Below are 24,244 nucleotides of genomic sequence, written 5' to 3'. Positions count from 1 at the left end.
TTGTGTTCATCCACCATGAAAATAGGTAATTAGACAACATCAATAAAAACGTGTGTGGATAGACCGTTGGTGTGGAGGGAGAAGGCTTTAATGAAGAGTAAATGAACTTAGTTACTTTCCACTGAACACTGTGAAAAAGTTGAACTTTCCAGAAACCCTCTCACAACCAACAGGGACACACCTGGGACACAACATTTTCCTCTCTTGAGGTCCTGTGAACACATACATACAATAATATAATTCATAGTATAAAGAGTACGGTCTAGACCTGCTCTGTATGGAAAGTGTCATGAGATAACTTTTGTTATGATATGGCGCTTTATAAATAAAATTGAATTGAATCAAAATACAGTTCATGAAGTCTGCTGCTGATAGCAACCAATAATGTAATAACTTAGTAATAACTAGACTGATTAGCCTTTTTCACTGTAATGAATGAAATACTATTCCTCCATACAGGAAATTATGAATTTAAATCTCTAATCAAATAAACAATAGTCAAGATTTTGCACAACAAATAATTCTCAAATTGGTTATTATTAAAAGGATTTTTTTTCAATGCTACGCCAATAACATAATAACTTATTACATTATTGGACATTATTACATTATTGGTTGCTACACACCTGATGTTCTCTGACAAAAACAAAAACATTCTTAATCTTTGCAGTATTATTGTCTGTTCTGTTCTGTGCTATCATTACTATGTCCTTACGTCAGTCTTTTCTTCTGTTCCGTGAAGTACGTCATGAATATTATTTCCTCACTAATAATGAAATGTGAACATTACAGGTCCAAAAACAAGCAATTTAATTCATATTCGGAGTGAGTGATTTTTCACGTCATACTGAAACTGATCAGGCCACTGATCTGAACAAACAACAGCACGAAAAGTCTCAAAAGAAGAAGATGGACAGAAAATTCACAAAACAATTCAAACTGTAAACACTTTAAATATTAATAATATGAAAATGAAGTTACACGAGAATATTAAGGTCCTCGAGGCACTGTCGACGATCATCATATGGATGCACATATAGGGTCACTCTCATAAAGGCATGCATTGATATTGTGCTTGTTCATATATTTACTGTATAAGGTTATAAGCTGTGATAAACTTGTAAAAACTATTAGACATGATTCTATATATATATATATATATGCTCTATATTATAGGTATATTCTATATATATATATATATACATGTATATCTTTAATGATTTACACAGACATTTCACAAAACATGCAGAGTGCAGCTGCAGTATAAATTATTTAGAAAACTATATCCTGTACATGCTGCTTTCAAATATCATTAATATTCATTTAGGATCCACGTGACTCCTCAGTTTCATATAAAATTGTGCATTTGACTAACAGTAGCAGTGCATAAAGCGTATTAGAGAACAGATATCATGATTTATTGTAAATCAGCGTCACAGTGACGCTGCACGCTGAACATCAGGTCAGTGTCTCTCTCTGCAGCCAACAGGTGGCAGTGTTGTTTTTCTGTCTGCAGTCTGTGGCTGACCTCACCTACCTTGAGCAGACACAAAGACAAAGACACAGGTGCTTTTCCTCCACACACACACACAGCAGATATTTAAAGTCACAGTTATGAATATGAGATCCTGATAAGTTTGACCTGATTCTTCCTGTGGGACGAGCACAAATCACAACACAAGAGCGCACATGCTGAAGAAACAGTCTTATGTTACAGCGATCACATGGTAAGTCTTGAGCATGGGTGTGTGAGTGTTGGTAGACTAGACTCACCCACCACCCCCCTCTCCACCCTCCCATCCCCTCCACCTCCCGCTGGTGTGCCTTGCCAGAGTGGTGCTTTGTCTCATCTCAGACATCCTCCTTTCTCTCTCCCCACCATGACATCATCTGTAACCTCGGAGACTCCTGAACACTGGCCGACCCAGGAAATGAGGTTACAACTTTGGAATGTGAGAGGACAACAAGCCCCCCACATCACCACCACCACCCTGACCCCCCACCCATCCAGCACCCCCTATATAGCCTTCCCCCTTCTTGCCCTTGCTCATCGCCGGAGAACAAGGACGGCCTTCTTCTCTCTCACCCCCTCTTCTTCCTCCGTGACAGATGACTCCATTAGGTCCATGAAAACCTGGCTGTCCAGTGAAGTCACTGTAACATTTACTGACCAGACACTGGTGGTTGTGGGAGGGGGCCGAGGGAGTAATTATACCACAGTATCGTCTACACACAGACCTTTTCACAAAACACTCCTATCTCACATAGACAATAGGTTGCTTTAAGTATTCTTTAACACTTTCTTTGGGTTCATAAGTCCACATATGAAAAATATGTAAATCTATGAACAGCACTGATACTTACCTGTATAAATACTACCTACACAACAACTAGAGAAAACAACGAGTGCAATTTGTCATAGCTCAGTCTCTCATTTGAGAGGGTGACCAACACTTGGTCTGGATATCTGGTTGTGACGCATAAAAGATGATAACAATGATTCTAAAGCAGCTACGGTGCATTTCAGAAACAGGGAGACAGCTGATGACGAGCTCTGCGAGGAAACATGCTCTAATGTTTGTGATATGCATGTCTGACAGGAATCAATGACACGGTGCATCTACACTGTATTTCTTCTAATACGAATAATGATGCTGATCTGAGATCAATCTGTAGTCCAGTTTGGATGGTCACATGACCATCTGACTTGTGATGGCGTTAATAACACTACGAAGTGATCACTACTCTAATCTTTAAAATCCCTGCATGGCTTCAGATCAGTGATGCGCGGGTCCATGTTTGATCGACCTGCACCGACCGACGTTTTAAACTAACCCGCCCGAACTCGGACCGCAGCAAATAATTGTGAAATATTTCAATTCATCAATATATATTCAATCAATCAATATCAATATTCATCATATCAATTTGGATCAACCCGTGCATCACTGCTTCAGATGTGTTATAGATATGTTCTTCCAGTGTAGACACAGGTGTAGATGATTAAAGGGAAATATGCTTATTTGCTTTTATGGTGTTGAGTCAGATGAGAAGATTGACGCCACTTTTCATGTCTGTCTGTAAAATATGAAGTTACAGCCAGTGGCCAGTTAGCTTAGCTTAGCATACATAATGTAAACAGGGGCAAACAGTTAGCTTTGCTCCAGCTAAAGGAACCAAAGTACACCTAACAGCACCTCTGATGCTCACTGATGAACGCCTGAAGTGATCAGATCTAAAGGGCTGGACTGTTTCTTGGCTGTTAGCAGAAACTTAATGTTTTCGCTGGTTGCCAAGCAACCGCTCCATAACCAATCCCTATAAAATGGTAAAACGTGTTGTTGTTACATGATATAAACAAGATAACATATGAATTAGTGAGCTTTAAAAGGCGCTGGCAAGCAGATTTAGCTTCCTTCCGGTCTATATGCTAAGCTAAGCTAACTGGCTCCTGGCTGTACCTTCATGGATACAGACAAAGAATGGTATCTGTCTTCTCTTCGCTCACTCATATTTTCCAAAATGTCGAACTTGATTTGTTGATGAACTTGTTGATGAGTTGTGTTCAGTGCTGGGTCTCCACCTCCACCACAGTCCAGTCTCCAGGCGGGGAGTTGCCCTGGCTGTCTGGGGAGTAGCTGCTGACTGAGGTGACTGTTGCGGCAGGAGGGCTGAACTGAGGAGAGCTGAGAAGATTGGGCCACATGCTGCTCTCCAAGGGGCTTAAGGTGCCTCCTGTCCCCACAGGGAGGAGGAGGAGAGGAGGGCAGCCTCCGTCTCCAGACAGCATCAAGGTCTGGTTGATGAGCTGCTGGACCATGTCCACCTTCTTGTTCCATTCCAGGTCCTGTGCAGGAACAGGAAGCAGCTGCTTCTGGAAATCCTGTGTGGCACTCTGGGTGGATGCCACCTTCTTCCTTCCAACCTGTATGTTCCTGTTCTGCTCTCCGGCCTCATCCTCCTCGTCGCTGGTTTCCATGGCTTCATAGATGGTGCAGAGCCCCGAGGACGGGGAGACCATGACCCCAGTGGGGCTCCTCCTCAACTGCTGCTGCTGTTGGATCTGTTTCTGCTGCATGCGGTACTGCTGCTCCAGCTCCAGCTGCCACTGCAGAACCTGCCTGCGGTGCTCCTGCTGATGCTGCTGTAGCTGCAGCTGGAGGAGCTCCCTGCGCTGCTTCTCAAGCTGCTTCTGCTGCTCTAGCCTCAGTCGCTCCTCCTCCAGCCACTGCCTCTTCTGCCTCTCCTGTTCTTGACGGTGTTGCATCTCTCTCAGCTTCTCCTGGTGCTGCTCCAGCCTCCTTAACTGTTCTCCACCAGTGTGGCTGTCAGCGTCAACGGCCTCTATCAAAGGAGGTGGGGACGTGATCTTGGCAAAATGTGCCGCAAGAGTCCGATCGATGGGCCGCCTGTTTCCTGGGACCAATGCCAAGTAGTGGCAATTGGCTATTGGTATAGTGGTAGTGTGGTTCTGGTTCCAGTTGTCTTCTCGGGAGTTTGTTTGCAGCTCGTGATCTTCATCCTCTTCATCTGTCTTCTCGTCTCCTGTGAGACAGTCAAGATCACTTTGTGCATCCATTAGAGACATCAAACAGAACGGGTGGAACAACAAAAGAAGAGGGTTCAGGAGAAGTCTGACAAGACGGCGGAGGTGTAACGCAAAAAGAAAGGGGCTTTCAAAATAAAATCACATCCATGACACAGGAACACTATCTACAAATCAGAAGGTAGTTACTGCACCATGTTCTCTCTCTCAAACATTTTCTTATATTTTTTTCACCTGGATTTCTTTAGTAATGTAAACTACAATACAGATACAGCTTTGTCCTCTTTGAATATGTTGGGTATCATGCAAGACAGCAGTCATACATACACAGTACAACAGACAACAGGTGTTTGAAGAGACAAATGAAAAAAATGGAGGGTTAAACCAACAGAAACATCACAAAAACTGATACTAAAGTACTGTCTGTAAAAAATGTCAGAAATATAATGCATGTACTGTCATGTGCAATGCATAATCACCATGTCATCAGCTTGTTTTAGGTGAGCCTATGTAACTGCATACTGTCAGAGGAAAGTGGTGTCCCAAAACACAAATCTTAATGTGGACTTACTCAGTCTCATCAATATATCAACAAAACTATGAAAGGGCTGTGTAAGACTGACTCTGGGGTCTGGGTGGGTTTTTGGGTTCCATGTCAGGGTTTTGGTGAGAAGGTGCAGGCAGGTCAGAGGAACGAGGAATGAAAGAAAGAAAAGTGTTTGAGCTTCAACATTCACATACATTCAAGTAGCTTGTAAAGAGGGGCTGTTACCGTATATCTGTGTGTGTGTGTGTGTGTGTGTGTGTGTGTGTGTGTGTGGGTGAGTGAAACGCAGAGGATGCACTCAGATCTAAGGTCTCACCCTTGTTTGAGTGTATAAAAACCTTGATACGTATGGTGTACCACATCAAGTTTTTGACCATTAACAATGTTTTTACCAGAGAGACTGCGTTTTGTTTGTGAGTATGTTGGCTGATCGACAGCTGGTGCCGATAATACACCAACAAATACAAAGAAGAAGTCTGCACGTTGTGCAGACAATGTAAGATTAAAATATTTGGCTTTGCAAATGTTTATTGAGAAGGAAATACACCCACACTTTAAGTAAGAGCCTCAGGATGTGCTTTGACTGTGCTGGCCTGCTACTGCCCAATCTGAAAATGTCATGAAGGCATAAGCATGCTGGAGAACGGGGCAGTCAGGACACCATTTGGATTATGTCTTTGATTTGACCAAAATTCCATTTCAGATACACCATTGTGCACGGTTGCATCCCTTCCTGTTTACCAGTTATTCCCATGGTGAGGAGTAGGAGACGCCATGGGAAATGAGTTGTGTAAACACACAAACACACAGCGACTTGAACACAGGGAAAGTAAGTTCAGGCATGCTGGATCCACAGGGGAAATAAGAAACAGGAACAAAATGCCTTGCAATGATGTTTTAATGGAATTTTGAAAGATAACCTAGTGTGAACCATTCATTTATGAACATGTCTAGTGTAGAATTGTTTCAAATTCAAGGTAGTACACAGTCTTTGTTAGTTAAACATGCAATATACTGTTGAAATAGTAAACCAAACGCCCACTATGAAAAGGTTTCAGCGCGTGTAAAGCGATGTAGGACAATGCAGTGTCTCATCACAAATAAAAGGCTAGCTGTTACTCCTCTGGAACACAAATGATCAGCTAACTGAGGCTTGAAGCTTAGCCACTTAAAACCAAATGCCTGAAACACATACTGTACGTGACTGCACGTTATATACCTTAACAACCTATGCGAAGAGTGTAGAACCTCTCGAAGCACACATTAAAAACTTCACCGACTGCAATCTAATACTCCCATACCTACCTCAACAAATGTGTAAGGGCAAACAGCCGTGTTAATATCTAGCCTTTATTTTGATAGCTAAAAGTCTTGAAACAAGAACACAAACTTTTAAAAAGGAGCATTTGACTATCGCTATGGTGCTGTTGAACATGAAGCGTGTGTACACGGGGTAGGGAGGACCAGGTTTCAACAGAAAACAACCAACAAAAAAAAAAAACAACAACAAATAAGCAAATACAAACCAAAAAAAACAAAAAGTCATTGACATTTGTTCGGTAAAAACAGTAGGATAAATACACAATGAGTCCATTTCTTTCCATCTGTTTTTTTTCTTCTTTTTTTCGGTTTAAAAGCTCAGTCACGTCGGACCAATCAGTCAGTACCCCGTCAGGGGCATAAGAATATGCAGTGTTACTTAAAAAGAACATTCTACTAGAAAATGGTAGTAGCTATTGTACATAAAGGAGTTTAAGCCATACACTCATCACCACGACCAACAGTATGAAAGAGGGAGGCTTCATTTAAAAATTGCTACAGTCATTTTTTCCATCTCCTTTGTTCATTTTTTTTTTAAAATCTTTTCCTACAATCTTGTTCTCCTGTTTTTCATCTAAGCCGTCTAACCCAACTGGAGAGAAAACGAACAACAGGTAAAGGGGAGGGTTGCAGGGAAAAGGTGCATTCCAGGGTTAAAGGAGGGACTTATACATTACCTGCCAGAAAACTATCAGTCTTATCACATATGGTAGAGTAGTAGGGTGGCTGGTTGTCACTGGTGTCTCCAGATTCCTGGGCCCCAAGGTGGTGACCGGGCTCCAACGGATCAGCCTCCTCCAGATGCTCTGCTGCAATCTTTCCCCCCAGCATGTAGTGGGACTCATCTAGACTGGGTTGATGCTCCCCTGGGTGGCCCAAAGGCATCAGGTCTACGTGTCTGCCCAGCAGGTCCTCCGTCTGGGCAGCCGCAGCAGCTGATGGCAGGGTCAGCTCCTTGATGAGGGAGGGGTCCTTGGCCTCCTCTGGCAGCTGTTCCTCGTTCTCCAGGGAGAAGATCCCCGGGCTCTTTCCGCAGCTCTCGGCCATGGAGTGGGCGTTTGAGTTGGATGTGGTGCAGTCGAAGCCGTAAGATGCCACAGAGTTGGCTGACTGAGGGGTGGTCCCACCTCCGTCCTCGTCGCCCTCTCCGGCTGCTGTGTCTACTGCCTCTTCATCTTCATCAAGAGCGGGCAGACTACAGGTGGGAGTAGGGCTTTCGAATCCAGCACTCTGATCCATCACCGGTGCGTCGGGGTCGTTTATCTGCATCTCACCTTCTGTGTCGCTGGCCTCATCTCCTGAGGTTGTGGGGGAAGACGGGGCAGACGCCGGAGCGGTTGGGGGTCCTGTTCCTAGGACCTCATCGGCGGGGAGTGTCTCAGCCTCTTCCTCTTCTCCATCGCCTTTCTCCAGGTGAATACCCAAGTCCTGCTCCATGTCAGGCTGGACTGAAGCAGGCACTGGAGTTTGTTGTTTGTCAGAGCGGGACTCCACTCCAGAGCTGCTGTCATAATCACGGAGTTCCTCTGGGGTGCTTGTCTCGCTACTGCTATGGGTGGCCAGAGCTGCGCCGCTCAGAGTGCTGGGCTGGGACATGCCGACAGTTGGGGAAGAAAGGAGGCTGTGAGCCTTCTCAGGGGCTGAGCTCTCCATCACTGACTGATGGTGCACGGGCTCTTCCTCTGACTGAGGAGCAAAGGAAGGGGCGCCACTGTCCAAACGTGCCTGGGCAGGCGACAGAGTGGGCGTTTCAGATTCAACTGCACCATGGTCAGATACAGGACTGTGGGAGGAGGCAGAGAGCAGTGAGGCTGGTTGAGCCCAGGGATCAGAGAAGGGGTTGGTCTGTCCCCAGGAGGACATAGGGGGGACGCATGGTGGAGGACCAGAACGATTGAGGTTGTCTAAACGCTCCTCCTCATTAAAGTCATCTTCATCTACATTCCCACAGCTCTCCGTCACTCCTTCACTGTGCATCTCTACATCTTCATCCTCCTCCTCCTCGTCTTGTTCCTGCTGCTGGAACACTTTGTGATGTTCCTCCACCCTCTCTGAACTCAGGTCCATATCATCCACCCGCTCGTCCTCTTCGTCCTCATCTTCCTCTTCCTCGTTGGCCAGGGTTTCCACGTTGGGAGAACCCATTAGATTACAGTCTCCCTCAGAGCCACGGAGGCTTGAGTCGATCAGGGCGTCTGAGCTCTGGGTGCCCTCTAACAATGCAGTGTGCTGGGTGCTGCTGAGGTCAGAAACTCCCTGCTGCTGGCTGCTGGTGCAGCTGCTCATGTCCTCAGAGTCCATCCCAGACAGCAGGTCATCACCGTGCCACCCAGCGGAACCACCAAACCCTGAGGACCTGACTTGGAACTCCATGGATAAAGGTTGATGACCAAGTCTTCTCTGTTCCTCGTCTTCATCCTCCTCCTCATCGTCATCATCCTCATTGATCTCCTCATCGGCCTTCTCCACTGCCTCCTCCTTTTCATGAGGGGAGATCAGGGGCCCTGAGGTGAAGTCATCCATGGGTGAGGTACCCAACATATGAGGTTGTGTCATCATACTGAAGGCCTCTGCAGATGGAGCTGTGGAGGTAGGCATGAACAGGTTCTCCTTGTCTTCTTCCTGCTCCTCCTCCTCCTCTTCCTCCTCCATCTCTCCTCCAAACTGTTCTTTATTCTCCGTCTCCTCTTCTGTCTGGAAGGTCATCCTGTTGACAAGGTCAGATGGAGCCTGGACGTCGCTCTTGTCCCAGGGGTCAGACTGGATATCCGTGTCCAGCAGAGAAGAGGCATTCTGAGGCTCCCGGACTGGAGAAACAGGGCCTGGTGGGGAAGAAGGAGGAGACATGACAGTAGTTCCCAGAGAAGGAACCAAGTCATTTGTAGACTCCTCGAATTTGAGGTCCAGCTGGGGACTGGAGATCGGTTCAGCTTCTAGATCTTCCTCTGCTGATACCTCTAGAGCAGGCTCGGGAGATGTTTCTAGTTCTAGCTCTGGTGTTGGTTCCCGTATCGGCTCTGGTGTTGGTTCTCGTACAGGTTCTGGTGTAGGTTCCCGTATCGGCTCTGGTGTTGGTTCTTGTACAGGTTCTGGTGTAGGTTCCCGTATTGGCTCTGGTGATGGTTCTCGCACCGGTTCTGGAGTTGGTTCACGTATGGGTTCTGGAGTTGGTTCACGTATGGGTTCTGGTGTTGGTTCTCGTACATGTTCTGGTGTTAGTTCCCGTACGGGTTCTGGTGTTGGTTCTTGCACTGATTCTAACACTGGTGCAGGAATTGGTTCTGGTGAAGTTTCTTCTTGTAATGCTTCAGTCTGTTTGGACATCATTTCTGGCGTAGCAGATGGTTCAACAGCTGGTTGTGCAGCAGGTTCTGGTTCCTCTGGCCCAACAATGGCAGCAGCTGCAGTAGCGATAGCTGCAGTGGCAGCTACAGCAGTGGCGACTTCCTTCGCAGGTTCTGCAAGAATTGCAGCTTTGGGGCCACGTTTCACAGAAACTGGGGTGCTGCTGCCCACAGTTTTCTTGGGGCTGGAGGTCTTGGTCGCTTTGGAGCCAGGTGTCTTGGAAGCATCCTTGGCAGGAGTCTTATTGTCTTGTGTTTTGGAGCGGTTGGGTGTCTTTGTGTCTGCAGCCTTAGCAGGAGCCTTTTTGATGGTGACATCTGATTTCGAGGCTGATTTGGGAGTCTCAGGTTTTGCCGACTTAGTTGCAGAGGATGGGCGAGTAAGGGGGGACTCTGCAGGCTTTTTGGATGCTGCAGTGGCTGGTTTGGTAACATCTGGAGGGAAACAAAACACAAGGAAACAATGATGGATGGACCTGATTTTAGAGAGATGGCTTCAGGTCAAACTTTTTTCTGAAAGCATGAATGCATTATAATTTGTCTTTTTACCTTTTTTCACAGGTGTTGTGTTTCTGGATGTTTGTGATGCTGGAAGTTTGCCACCAGAGGGTGTAGTGGAGGTTGGTTTGGAGGCAGCAGGCTTGGCAGTGGTGGAGGTTTTAGGGGTGGCAGGTTTGGCTGCAGCTACAGAGCTCTTGGATGCGCTGGCAGTGGGTGGTCGGGTTGAGCCTGTGGCAGGACGAGATGATGCCGTGCCAGATGAAGTCCTGTAGAAACAAAACAAAGAATAAGATTTGAGGAATACCATGAGTTACAACAGCACAGAGATGCTGAAGGTACATTTGTTCTTTTCAAATCATGAACAGCTCTTGACTCACGTACTATAGAATTACTGTTACAATCATTCAACATTCCCATGATATTTTGAGATATGATATTTCAGTGAGCGCCATAAGATGGTGATTTTCATTTAAAAGGAACAAAGGATTAAGATTAATTAGGGGTGACAGGCCGTTCACAGCTCAGGGCAAACATCAGATGCAATGCTCAGTGCCTCACAATGGTTGTGACAGTGAGCTCTGACGTCTCACTCGTTAGTCACTTCTACTGCCAGAGGATACCCCAGGAAACAACACAAACACAAGCAAGATTGCTTGCATAGATTGCCAGACTCAAAAACAATACAATGGCATGTAGGCATAAGGACAGGATAGTCCTGCAGAAGCGTGCAAGGCCCTGACCTAAATACCTTTCAGATGTGACATCAGCCCAAATCCAATGAGTACTTGTAAACAGGGCAGAACACATAACACCTATTTTCAAAGTCCTGACAGTGGCTGTCTGACAGTTTTTGTAGGGTTTTGTTTTTTTTAAAAGACTTCATAGTCTTGTTCCCGCCTTTTTGTCTGACATACTTGAAGTGCATGACCCAGGATGGCCCCTTAGCTCGTCTGGGACAAGTCTTGGAATCGTTCGAGTGCACGGCAAAAGCTTTCAGTGAGGCAGCTTTTAGTTTTAATGCCTGATGTTCAGAGAGCAGCCAGTGTTGACAGCTTCACATGTGAACTTAAAACTGGCTTTTGATTACAATGTGTTATGGACATTTTTTTTAAGTATATTAGCATCTAAAGCTGTAACAACAGGCACAGTCACTCTTCCACAGTCTCATGATAAACTCCCCCGAGGGACTATGAGGTGAAGCAGTTTGGGAAGTGAGTCACAATGGACCCCAGAGAATGGGGTGGACTGTGGCTTGGACGTCCAAGCCACAGTCCACCCCATCCCTGATCTATAGTCTGCCCCTCTGCCCACAGGGGAAGGACGCTTGGGGCAGTATGCATCAGTATGCCTGCTCTGTCATGCCTGCCTTGACCAGAGGCTGGCTTCTAAGTCACATCTGAGCAAAGTAACCTACATCTAGTATTCCTGACAAGACTGTGGTGTGCAATCTCCTGGGCTCGCACTAACTGCCTGTTTCTAAATAAAGAACTGAGCGAGTACTGGCAGAAAGAGAACAGGGAGGTAGCAGGAGAGCGAAGATGGCTGGGACCATGTTAATCTTTAATACTGAAAGGAGAACAAAAATAACTTGTCCAAATCCCCCAGCTGGAACCAAAGGCTGTGTTAAAGGCACGCTCATTGTGTGAGTGCGAGTACACTATCCACAACCTGGCAAATGTAATGGAAGACGGTTTGGTACTGAGATTAAAGCCAGGCAGCAATGGGTGGCAACACAATATGGGTGTGTTCATGTCAGAAGTTCAAACAAGCTTTTACTGTTGATCCACATCATGTAGGATCGACTCTAGGCACAGTGAAAGGTGTGTTACTGATACTCAGATTGTTGGATCATGTCTATAAAACTCCTCCGGCCATGCAAAAACCACTAATACTCATCTGTGACGCATCCATTTACTGCTGACCGTGTTTACTGGAAAATCAGCAAGGCTGAAAAACGCTGATCAGGAAATATGCTAGTAAACGTGTTAGCGTTCTTGTGGCAAAACAAAGCCCTCTCATAATTTTGTAATGGAGTAGTATAAAAGGCGCAGAAGAGACGGAGCGAGGAAAATGATCATCAGCTGGCACGGCGGTGACATGTCCTTGGCTGAACTGCAGTGCTAGCTAAGGGAAAAACCTTTTGAACAGTAAATCATTGGCTCGGATCAGACAGTTAAGTCTGAGCAGATAAATCTCATCTGATATTTCTTCTCAATAACATCCTGCAGTGTGCTAAGCTTCAATGGATAAACAGTGAGTGAGATTTTAAACCCACAACTGTTGAAAGTAAATGTTTGAGTCTGTGGTGTCTGAATTAGAGAGTTAAAGATAAGAAAAGAATGACACGGAAAGAAAATGAAGAGAATTAAAAGACGGAGATACTGGCATTAGAGATGAAGTGTGCTGAAGATGAGATATTCACAAAGAGCATTCACAATAATCTGTCTGATAAAAGGAATATGGATAATCCAGAAAGACAGGGCGACTTTACGGAGCACTGGAAATGAACCAGCCAGCTGAGGAAGAAAGAGGAGACGGGGGGAGCTGATAATATACATCCGATTATCTTCCATCAATGTCTTCCTCTGGCTTATTGAAGAAGGCAGTCTGCACAGATGAAAACCCATTAAAGAGTTTAAGAGAGCAGGCCACAGGGAAACAAGGTTTTTGTTCTGAGATCCGAGGTTGTTCGACAACACTTGGCCACGGTGACGCGTGTGACACAGTGATGCACTTCCATTCGATTCTGTGATTAAGCTCACTGGCAGCTGAACGACAGAGAAGACTGTAAGAGTAAATGAACTCTTTGAATGATGCAGCTTGTGTTCATTGTTCATATTTCACCACAGGCCAGGCTGAGACAAACACAGCTATGAATTGGGGTTAAAGCAAATGACCAGAAAAGCCCGGAGCTGAAATATCAGGTGACTCTGTCAGTTAGCTACTGCAGGCAAGGCAAATTGAAGCTTATTATTGAATGTTAATAATATTTATATGAATTTATTGCAACTTCACATTTCCTCAACTGTTGGAGTGTGTGTGTAAAAACATGGATGCCTGATGGTGTTGCTTTGTTACAGTAAAACACGAGTCAGGCTGTGATCAGAATAATGAGAAAGGACTAAATGAGTAAGCAGGAGATGAGCGAGCATGGAGGCAGTCTTCCCTGCACTAACTCTGGTGGGAGGACCTCCCTCCTCTCCTCTGAAGAGCAAAGCAAGCAAATTAAAGATGATGCTGAGTTAATTAAGCACCACAAACACTACAGAGGCGGGCTGCGAGCCAACTCAGGAAGGCTACCGACACGTCACCAGTGGAGCTTTGAAAACGTTATTGTTAAATGAAGCTGATCAGAGCTCTCCTCTCAGGACAATATGAGCCAGCTGGAACTCAGCGTGATGAACACAGTACAGGAAAACATCCTGGTTATTCAAATATTTCATCAGCCACATAGGCAGATATGTGCATATAATTATGTGTTTTAATACAATCCAAAAACAATTCAAATGGTAACTGTATCAGCAGAATATGAAAGTAGAACAGCTGACGTGAGTGTGGTGAGAGAAACACAAACAGTTTTCTCTGATATCCATTACATGTGAACACACCCACAAACACACCCATGCACATCAAACCTTTGTCTCACACTCAAACACACACGCCTCCTTCTGTCCCTCCCTCCCTCCGACTCCCACTGAATCCATTTGGTAATTGGCTATGCGGCTGAACCTTTAGAAGAATCATGGCAGTGGAAGACCGCATCGCATCGACATCGACCACACCCGCGGCAGGACGGGAGATTTACAGCCTGCGCAACATGTCGTCTGCTTTCGGGGCTGGTGCGGGGACCCGGGCTACTGCTCACCATACACAAACACAACCACACACACACCAGTGCTGGACCATTACATCAGCAGTAATTTGTTAGATCATGAGGAGGGGTGCATTTAATCCGCTGCAATAAAAATTTATCATCCCTGAGGGCCCATCAATGAGGTAAACAGCATGACTGATGTGGGAACACGGAGAGCTGAGTGGAGGGCAGGAGAGTGACAGCAAAAATGGAAAAGCACCTGATGGCCTGGCAGCACGCTCGCCCCGTTTCCTCCTCCGAGATTGTAGAAAAAGGACTCAACACCCTTGTTCTGTCCTCTAGTCTAGTGAAGGGTAAGACTTCCTCTGTTTCACACAGGGATACCCTCTGCCTCCCTCTTCCCCTCCATCGCACACACAAACACAAATTTATGCACACATCTCACAGCCTTCATGCTCTGCCTGTGTCTCTGGCAGCAGTGCTGGGAGCTCAGCGGGGACACATGACTTATTTAGCCGTGTAGCTTCCATACAGCCACCATCTTCGTTTTTACTCCATCCTGATGCAGCAGGCCAGCCGGGAGCATAGCGGCACGTGTGAGTGTGCCACGTGTTCAGAGAGCCCACATATATGTCTCCCTTCCCCCCTTTACCTCACTGCATCATACTGAGCTACATACCGGCTACATACATGTTTTGCATCCTAATCACATGCTGCTCCTACCATGAGTAGCACATACGTTCACACACTGATGCACCGCCTGTATATAGTGTACGCACAGCGTGCTATACTGTCCTGATGGGCGGCTTGCATGCTGCATTATAGTCCCCGACTATGATGTATAACTGGACATGAATCATCTTTGCCCAGGAAAGACAAAAAATGGTCCATATTCATGCACACAACTGGACTGTTGGCATACCTCCCAGCATGCGCAGATGCAATATTCAAACAACCAGTAATCATCTTCTACTTTCTCCATTTACACACTAATCAGGCTCAAACGTTTCCTGTCACAGACTGCGTGCTGTGGGCAATCAGCTTCAAACAGCAGGTGCCCACGAGCACACACACACACACCAAGTCTGTCACCAAGTCTGTAGTTGTTATCACTACACTGTTTTTATGATGCAGACAAACATCTATTACTATTGACTCAGCTTTAAAACGCTACGTGACCCACTGCAGTAGTTAACATGGACGTAGTCTCCGTGACGAAGCTCAGTGGTGGCTCTGGCCATTTCCATCTTGGCAGTCCTGCCTCTGCCGGCTCCTGGCTAATGCAAAACTAAGCAAAGAGATGGAGAGTTGGTGGAGCTCAGGTGGGCTGAATGAATCTATCAATCAAAGCTGCCATACTCCTAATTCTGCATAACTGTAATACAGACACCCCACAGGGCACATCTCTGTCACGTTTCAGAGGCGTTTAGCCCGTCAGACTTTGTTAACTTGCTCAGATTTGGTCTTTTTTTTGTTATGGTTTAGGTGTGTAGCAGCAATCTTCTATCAGCCCAATAATCCTCTTTACCGCCACTATTAAGCAAACCATCGGCAATAAGCTTAAATTGGTAATGAATCTTCCGACAAAGTAACTCTTTTCAAAAAACTTTACAAGGTGCTTTGAAATATGTTAATATGCTATGTAGTTATTGGTTTCTCTTTTGGCTGTTTTTATGGCCGGAAGTTTGCACAGGATGTCTTATTTTGACTGGATTCATTTCCTGCCAGCTTCTAATTTAATCTGGCTAAAACCTGCAGCTGACCAGGAGAAACAAAAACACTCATGAGTGGCCTTAAATTAGATCGATGTCACTTAGTGAACCAGCTTTTGCTCTGCGCTTTATTTGTCTAATAACTGGAACCTGCTGCAGATGGAATTCAATCAATGGAGCCTCAGAGTGAATTGAGAGATCCACTGTGTGTGCGTGTGTGTGTGACAGCCACAGGGGAGGCAGGGTGTGTATCAGTTAATGTTATCTGTCAAGCTCTCTACCACTCTGCTGATAGTAGGCCTGAATGAAGAAAAGGTCAAAATCTAATTAAAGCAGAAATTTATGGCTCTGTCAAAGCACATCACATATACACACACACACACACACACACACACACACAGGCACACACACACACACACACAGGCACACACACACACACACGTTAGTTCAGTCATGTTAGACCTCCCTCATGTAGATTCAGATGTAGGCTGAGTTCTTGTCTGGGTGACACGTCCGCTCTGTGTAGAACTTTTTACTGACTCACACTGACAACACAAATACTGCATCTAAAGTGCAATCCAATCTTAACCTCATTACAGTATTAGCGGCGGCTGGTTTTCAGCTCAGTCTTTTGACAAATGTGTTACCTAACACCTTTTTATTTCACAGCCTAACCCACCACTTGAGCGAGTACAATGGGGTCTGAGTGGGAGCCGAGGTTTGACTTTACGGAGGTTATTGGTAGGACCCATCAAGCTTTTCTACCCCTTGGAACATATCCAGGGGTAGAGGACAGGTGTAGATGTCTTAATCACACGTTTATTCATGCACAAAAACAGAGACTAAAATTAAGAACTGCCCTTTTAATGCAATATTTGGTGCCCCTGAGTGCAGCACCCGTTCACTAGCAAACAGTTATTATTGGATTTTAGCTGACATTTGTATATTTCTTGCCATTTGTCATTTGGAAAAAACAATTAATTAATATTGACAAAATGTGCTGATTATTCCAAACTACAGTCGAGGCATGACATGCTGACTGAACATGAATTATGGGCTGGAGAGAGATGTGAAAATTCTACAAAGTGATGAACTCAGTAGATTATTTACAGTGTGAGGTCATGTCTGTAAATTTAAGAACATGCACTTAACTTGTGTGTGTCATGACAAATATTCTATGTGCTGCATGTTTGAATAAAATGGACTTGGTGCACAGTTTACTGTATTCAATGTGATCTTGAGATATTTGTATAGAACTGTGTTAATGTGACTTGGACATGGTGATTTGTGTTCCACAGAGAACTGAGGCACGATGAAGGCTATGAATGAAATCACCATGACGGTTCAGAAAGGTCGCATATTGAGTGTCCTGTACTGTCATGGTGATTACCAGCGCACTCTTGTGTAATACTAATGAGATGTTGGCACATCAACCATTGTATAAAGCTGTAATCTGAGCGTAATCTCCACAATCCAACTGCTACCCGGCATGTGGCATGTGGATGGGGGAGGGGACCTGAGGGATGAAACACCTTACTGTCTATTGCTAATGAGTGAACAGAAGAAAACAGGGGAACATGCTGAAAAAGAACCAGACGTATGACTGTATCATTTGGCTGTTTTGACTGTGCTGATGGCCAGAGCTGTGTCCTCTGGAGAGAAGCCCAGACAATACGAGATGTCTGAGACCAAAACCTTCTTTCAAATCTGAGAGTTTCAAAAAGTTCTGTACTACAGAACTGTACTATCATTTCTGTTACTTATCAGCCAGACACTCATTGTGTGCTGATGGCTAACATCCACCCAGATTTACCGTGGAGGGAGTGATGGATTCTCTTCTCCCTGTGTAAACTCTCAACTGCAGGGCCTTTCCTACCAAACACAGCTGTTCAACCAGTTAAATATGAAATCTGCAATTAACTATTAGCTACTTCGTACTTCTCTGTTCGGTTGGTTGTCTTTCACCAGACACGGCTCAGCGCTCTCCTAGCGGCTTCATAACCCAACAGTGTGTGTGAGTATTTTTCCCGCCAGACTGTGTTTACTTGCTCACATTTGGTCATTTTGTGTTGCGTTGCACGCTTCTACTATAACAGTCAGTTATGAGTAAGAAGGTTACGTGTTTTGGTAGTTTCCCTGTGGTCTGTGTGTGTTTGGATTTGGATTCTCAACGTTGTTTCTCAGCTCTGTGCTGTTTGACGCAGCTTCTATAAAATATAGACCAGCTGTGTATTCTCCGCAGAGCGGAGCATCTGGAGCTTCTGGAACGCGCCACATCGCTCATGGAGAAATTTACAAGCATTGTCTAGAACCGGCGCGATTAGCTATGGCGGCGAAGCCAGAATGCATCGCTGTCGGGTCCTGCCGGAATTTAGAGGTTAAATTAAGGACAAAACCTGCCTCGCAGAACATCTCAAGATCACTACGCAAACCATGTCAGTATTCTGTTTGACATTTTTTACACTTACTCTGCTGGTGGTCAGATTGTGTTACATTTAGATAGAGTTAGGCTAGTTGTTTCCCTATGCTAAGCTAAGTTAACAAGCTGCTAGCTCTAGCTTCATAATAACCCAACAGACTTACTACTAAACTAACCCGTTTAAGCACGTTCCTCGCTCGCTTGCAGTTTACGGTTGTTCTTCCATTTCCTGTGTGATAACAAATTTGTGATCTGTTTGACTCAAGTGTTTCTGACTGAACAATGTGTCTACACACACACACATACCAACATGATGACATAACACATCATACCATACACCATCACAGCATAACTGTATGGAAGAAAGAGGCTATTGGTCTCACAAGCAAACAAAGAAGGAGAGGAGATGGCGGGTGAGACTCCTGAAGGCTCTATCTGATCAGGACAAAGACCTCCTTCAGCTTCCTCTCCTGGTCTGTGGCCAAGTCACCTCAGGACCCGACACCATGCCCACAGTGTGACTCAGGTGAGGAACACATGTTGACTCGATCACACAAAAACACAGACTCACCACACACACACACACACACACACACACACACACACACACACAAGTGCTCACTCTAAAGAAACAAAAACATAACAGCATTCTCTTGTTCTCAATTCTTTCTCCTCCCATCTGGGAACCACAAACTTGTTTTATTAATAATGCTGCTGTATAATAATAATGCTTTCTCTGGAGAAACCCTGTGAGGCATTCCTTCAAGGCTTGTTCTGACATTGGCTGCTTGTTGGCCTACTTATATGCAGCCCTTCCAAGCCTCTATGTGGGGGATCATTGTCCCTAATTCCTCCAGGGTGTTTTTTTCTTAAACAGGGTCTTCTTTGAACCTGCAGCCAAATGAAGCCTGTCTGAACCAACGGCTTCTCCTTTAGCACTGAGGAGTTTTATATGCTGAACTTATTCCCTACAGTTCTTATGTATATGGCAATTTATGCCCATTTGCTGACGTTCTGGAGCAAATTTGCAGATTTTCTCCATTGGGAAGTGTTTTAATAAAAGGAGAACACTGTGCCTGAAGGAGGTCTGAGGAGAGGACCGATTACAGACAGCTGTCTGTGCTTCACAGACACAGAGGAAACCTCCTTCAGATGCTCTTTAGCGAGGGTTAGGCTTCAGGTCTACACAAATATCATGCCTACCTTGTTGTCTTGGAAACAGGGGGCTTGGGTGAGGCAGTGGAGCTGGGCTTGGTGGGGGTCGCAGAGGCAGGTTTGGGAGCTGAAAGAGAGGAGAGAGAACATGTTAAGAAATCTGTGAAGCCCAGCATTACATAGTATAACAGTAATGTGTATTACAGATGTAGGTCAGGCAGACATATCTGTATGTGTCATAAGGATCTGGGGCATCTGATTTCTAGATCAGCAGCAGCCACTCTGGCATGTCTAATATGTGTGCTGAATCCATCTATGTGCATCTATCTGCATGTCATCACATTACAATGGACACTCCACATTAGAGTGAGCTGTGAAGACATTTCATGCTAGACTTACAGCCCACATTCTGAACCACACTCATCTCAACTTTTGGTTTGGCGCTGACATTTTCACTGACCTGGGGCCTTTTTAGTAGCAGCAGCTGTGTTGTTGCTTTTGACACCGTTAACGGGCGTGGACGAGGTCTTCTTGGCTGCTGTTGTCCCGGTTGCTGACTTTGCGCCGTTGGTTGTGGGAGCAGCCCCCGCGGCTTTCTTCTCACCCACTTTGTTCTTGGATGCTGGAGCTCCGGCCAGGCCTGTTGGTTTTTTGGTGGGAGCTGTGGTCGGGGTGCTCTTTTTGACTGCAGCAGTTGGGGTCTTTTTAGCCACTCCGTTGGTCTGGGGCTTGGACACGCCATTTGAGAGGCGGCTCTGGGATGTGTTGGGCCGTGAGCCAGTCGTGGTCTTGGTCGGACTGGTGGTGCCAGGTTTTGTCTTGGCTGTGGTCTTGTTGGTGGTCTTGCCTTTGGATTCTCCTGAAGACTTGTCGTTGGTCTTGGCAGCTGGGGTTTCCTTGGCCTGGTCTGGCTGGGGTTCCACCTGGCCCATATCCCCTGCAGGTTGCTGTGGCATCTCCTCTCCACCTGGACTGGCTGCCTCGTTGGGCTCCTGTGCTGCCTCGTTTACTGGATTGGATTCCAATGTTTCCATTGGCTCCAGCGCTGCCGTGACAACCCCATCCGGCTTCATCTCCACTTTAGTGGTAGTTGTCCGTCTCTGCGGGGCAGGGTTGATGGACTTAAATCTCACAGGATGGTCAAAGGTCTACAGGCTTTCTGAAGACGGCAAGATGTGGTCTGGAGAGAGACAGGATGATATACAGTACAACAGTTAGTCAACAGCAAGACCAGACATGAATGGCACTTTCTTCTATCAGTAGACAGATCCCCAGGAATGTTGTTGGCGAACGAGTCAGATAAAGCTATGGCTTGTACCTTCTTACAGTTTCAGCATCACAGACAGATAAATGCTTTTATTCATCCAAGAGTTAGCAGACATATCGATTGTTAGGACAGAAATAGAACAGGAAATGCCCTGATACAAGAGCTTTAACAGGAGGATGTAACTCATAGAGAACAACATGAACTGTCATATTAAAGGCGGTCATGCAAAAACACATCTTCATAAGCCGTGCTGTGAGGGACAGACATTTGGCTCAACACATTTTAAGATTAGTTCAATGTGTGTGCAGGGGGAGGACATGTCTGCTGCAGAAACATCTCATTCTGCAAACAGCCTCCTTTCATTTCAATGGCAACTGCAGTGCGGAGGCAAACGGTCCCCTCTGTGACACTGAAAAGCTCAGTGACACACTTGGCCAGCATGGCTGCTACGGGTTTGTTTTTCTTCCTCGGTACAAAATGGCATGAGAGCCACTAGTGTGGAAGACTAGTTTTCTGGGATGGAACACTTAAGGGAGCGCAGAAAGGTTTAGCACGCAAACTGCACGCATGTGCACGGAATGTGCCACCTGTATCGACATTGAGACACGCAAGTTTTTAATCTGCACGTGGATGAGAGAAGCTTCACACTATGAGGCTAAAATGGTTCTATAAAGAAAAGTAGGCTGAGGTGAGGCAGGCGTGGATGTGTTCTCTAAGTAGGTCAAGGCATGGCCAGTAAAGCCAAAGATAGACAGTTTGACTCACGGGTCACAAACAGAGCAGACACAAAAATGAGCGACTGAAGACAAGAAGTGGGATGATGGGAAATCATCTGTAATACAAGCTGTCATACAGTGTCTGCATCAACTGTTTCCTTCCCTCACCCCTTCAAGTGAAGGATGAGAGGAAGAGGATAGGTATTTTACAAGTATGACAGAAGCCTTGAGGAAAGTGGTGAGGGGGGGGGAGTAGCAGGAAACTGGGCTTGTCAAAGTTTACAAACAGAGTGAGGAGCTGCCCGTGCAGGAAGCTAAGCGCTGAGACAAACTGTGAGGCAACACACAGGCCGGCCCAGAGGAAGAGGCTTGGCCTGTGGAGCATGGGAACAGAGAGGGAAGGTGGGACGGAGGGAGAGGAAAGAGAGACAGAGAGAGAGAGGGAGGGGAAAAAACAAGGCGTAGGATGAGCTCACTATTGGCCCATGTTTGCTGGTCTAACTCTAAAATCCAGACATCACTAGTCATCCTAGTTTCCACTGACCTAAACTTGTATGCACACACTCACTGTCCTATTTCTAGAGGAGGACAGACATCATCTTTATGCTGCTGGCTTTCTGGAAACAATTCCCTTCCTCGTCTTTCTTTCCCTCTTCCATCATCCTTTACTCATCTTCTAAACTAAATCTCACATGTCAAAAGGCCCTCTTTCATTCTCCACTGATCCTCCCTTTCTCCTTACCATTCCCCTTGCTCCATGTCCTTTCCTCCCCCACCACTACCGCTCTCCTTCCATCCCTCTGTTCTCTGTTTGCCTTTGCACAGATGGCCGGAGCAGCTGAGCAGGGCCAGAGGGGGAGAGAAAGAGAGAGAGAGAGAGAGAGAGAGAGGAACTAAGATAAAAAATACCCATGTATTCCAAACAACACGAGAACAGAGCTAGTGCAACAGGACGCCACCCAAAACGACCGAGGAGGCTGAGAGGGAGACGGCGGGTAGCTGCGAGAAGCCACTTGCGCCGCACCCTTCAGTCACAGGAGGTTTTTAAATGCCAGGGAGGCTGCAGAACGTGGACAGTTGGCTTAATTATGTCACTAACCACAACCAGGCGCTGCTTTTAGGAGAGTGGCTGGACGCTGGTGTGAGGGAGGTTGGTGCTGCGACATAGGCTGCTCTCATTTTTGGTTTCAGAGCAACCTGTGGTCTTACACTCTGCACTCATTTTCAGGCGTCTGAATGTTTGAATGTTTAACCTAAGCTCTGCCTCCCTTAGTTACTGTTGCTGCGCCTGGAAAACTTTCCATTCTTGCACAGGACGCAGGTTACTATAATAATAGTCGCAGATTTATCACTTCTATTATTCAGTCTAGGGCTGCACGATATGGCCTGTAACCAATATCTCGATATTTTTAAGCTATATCGCGATACACGATATATATCTCGATATTTTTGTTGTTGTTTTGTATTGTTTATTTCTAATAAATAATAATGTCATTATTACCTTGATAGCATTGTAATTGCTCAGAATCAATGTAGAACAGTAGATTTACACTTGCTGTATGAGACACACCTCTTTTTATAGCATTTTAACACTTGTCATATTTTTTATGAATTTTTAATATATTTCATAATGTACATATGAGCACTGAAGCAGTGCAGGATCATACTTGGCTTATGAGACACACTTTTTTAAATCAAATTTTAACCATTCTTCATATTTTATAAATAAACCTTTAATAAATTTAACACCCACGTCTTATTTTGAAAACCGGAAGTGTCCACACGCTGCAGTAAGCTAGCGCTGACTTTCCCAGTTTTCTCAAAGTATTTGACATAAAGTCGCAATAAGGGCGCACTTGAAAATATTGGAGCAGCTGACGTGACCACGCGAAAACGAGAGACGGCTGGCGTGACCGCAGTTGTTTTTCTTCGGAACCAAGTCGTCCGTCTCCATCTTCAATTAACTCGCTCGGGCTCTTCACTTCTCTCCTCACCTGATACAAAAAGTACGCATGCGCGCAGGGGATTTTTCTGGGTGGGCGGGGCAGTGTGCTGCGTGCTGTGAGCAGCACCAGGAGTGACACAGGCAAAACTCCGGAGAATTAAATGCAGACGGCTTAAAACATTTACGTGACAAGTACTCGATGGTCGCGATATAGTCATTTCATACATCTCACGTAGAACAAGCCGCGATATATCGAGTATATTCGATATATCGCCCACCCCTAATTCAGTCGTGTCATTACGTCAAGATGTTAAGCTGTGCAAGCTGGAATGACAACTCAGCCATTGTAAGAACATCAAGGGAAGCCAATCACAGGCAGAGGAGGGCAGGTCATTCTTTCTTCATCCTAGAAAAGAAAAAGAAAGATCACCTACAGCCCAGAACAGGTAAAAGGAGGTTACTTGAAATCACTTTTAGCACGGAGCTCGTGTGTGTGTGTGTGTGTGTGGCTGACTGCATCAGGACAAAGTTTTGACATATCAAACTCCACCCACGTGAAGCACACAGCTGTTTGACTACGACCCGCTGCAGCTATCGATGCTGTGACCAAATCTGACCGAGCAGTGAACCAGGAAATGAGATGTGTCCAATCACCGTTCCCTCCTCTCTCGTTCAGACTCTGGTTTTCTTCCCACAGTAAACTTAAAGCATCTGGCCAGGCTGCTCATTTCACTGCTCAGCTCCAAACTACCCCACACTGCTGTGTGTGTGTGTATGTGTGTGTGTGTGTGTGTGTGTGTGAGAAAAATAAGAGTGATAAATCCTGATTGCACACCACAGCCAGAGGAACATTTCTCTTTCTCCTGCACGTCTCCAGACAGCTGTGAGATTGCACTTCTCTCAGGCTCTATTGCTCACTCGGCCGGCCCTGCGTCATTAAGACCATCAGTCAGTGGTG

At 45.6% G+C, this 24,244-nt stretch overlaps 1 protein-coding gene across 1 annotated transcript in view; it reads right to left on the bottom strand.

The window, feature by feature from the left end:
- Positions 1-5,973: 5,973 nt before the first annotated feature.
- prr36b (proline rich 36b) overlaps positions 5,974-24,244 on the bottom strand; it is a 29,844-nt gene continuing 11,573 nt past the window's right edge. The window contains exons 2-5 of the mRNA XM_027285176.1: positions 19,819-20,538; positions 19,407-19,485; positions 10,307-10,524; positions 5,974-10,192 (exon numbers count right to left, since the gene is read on the bottom strand). Coding sequence (XP_027140977.1) covers positions 7,080-10,192; positions 10,307-10,524; positions 19,407-19,485; positions 19,819-20,431 — 4,023 coding nt within the window. The 5' untranslated portion in view covers positions 20,432-20,538 and the 3' untranslated portion in view covers positions 5,974-7,079. The remainder of the gene's footprint in view (positions 10,193-10,306; positions 10,525-19,406; positions 19,486-19,818; positions 20,539-24,244) is intronic.

This window comes from Larimichthys crocea, chromosome XII (genome assembly GCF_000972845.2).
Source record: "Larimichthys crocea isolate SSNF chromosome XII, L_crocea_2.0, whole genome shotgun sequence".
In the NCBI taxonomy this organism is placed as follows: domain Eukaryota; kingdom Metazoa; phylum Chordata; class Actinopteri; family Sciaenidae; genus Larimichthys; species Larimichthys crocea.
Note: the sequence above shows the minus strand (reverse complement) of the source record. Positions and strands in the feature narration are given on the sequence as shown.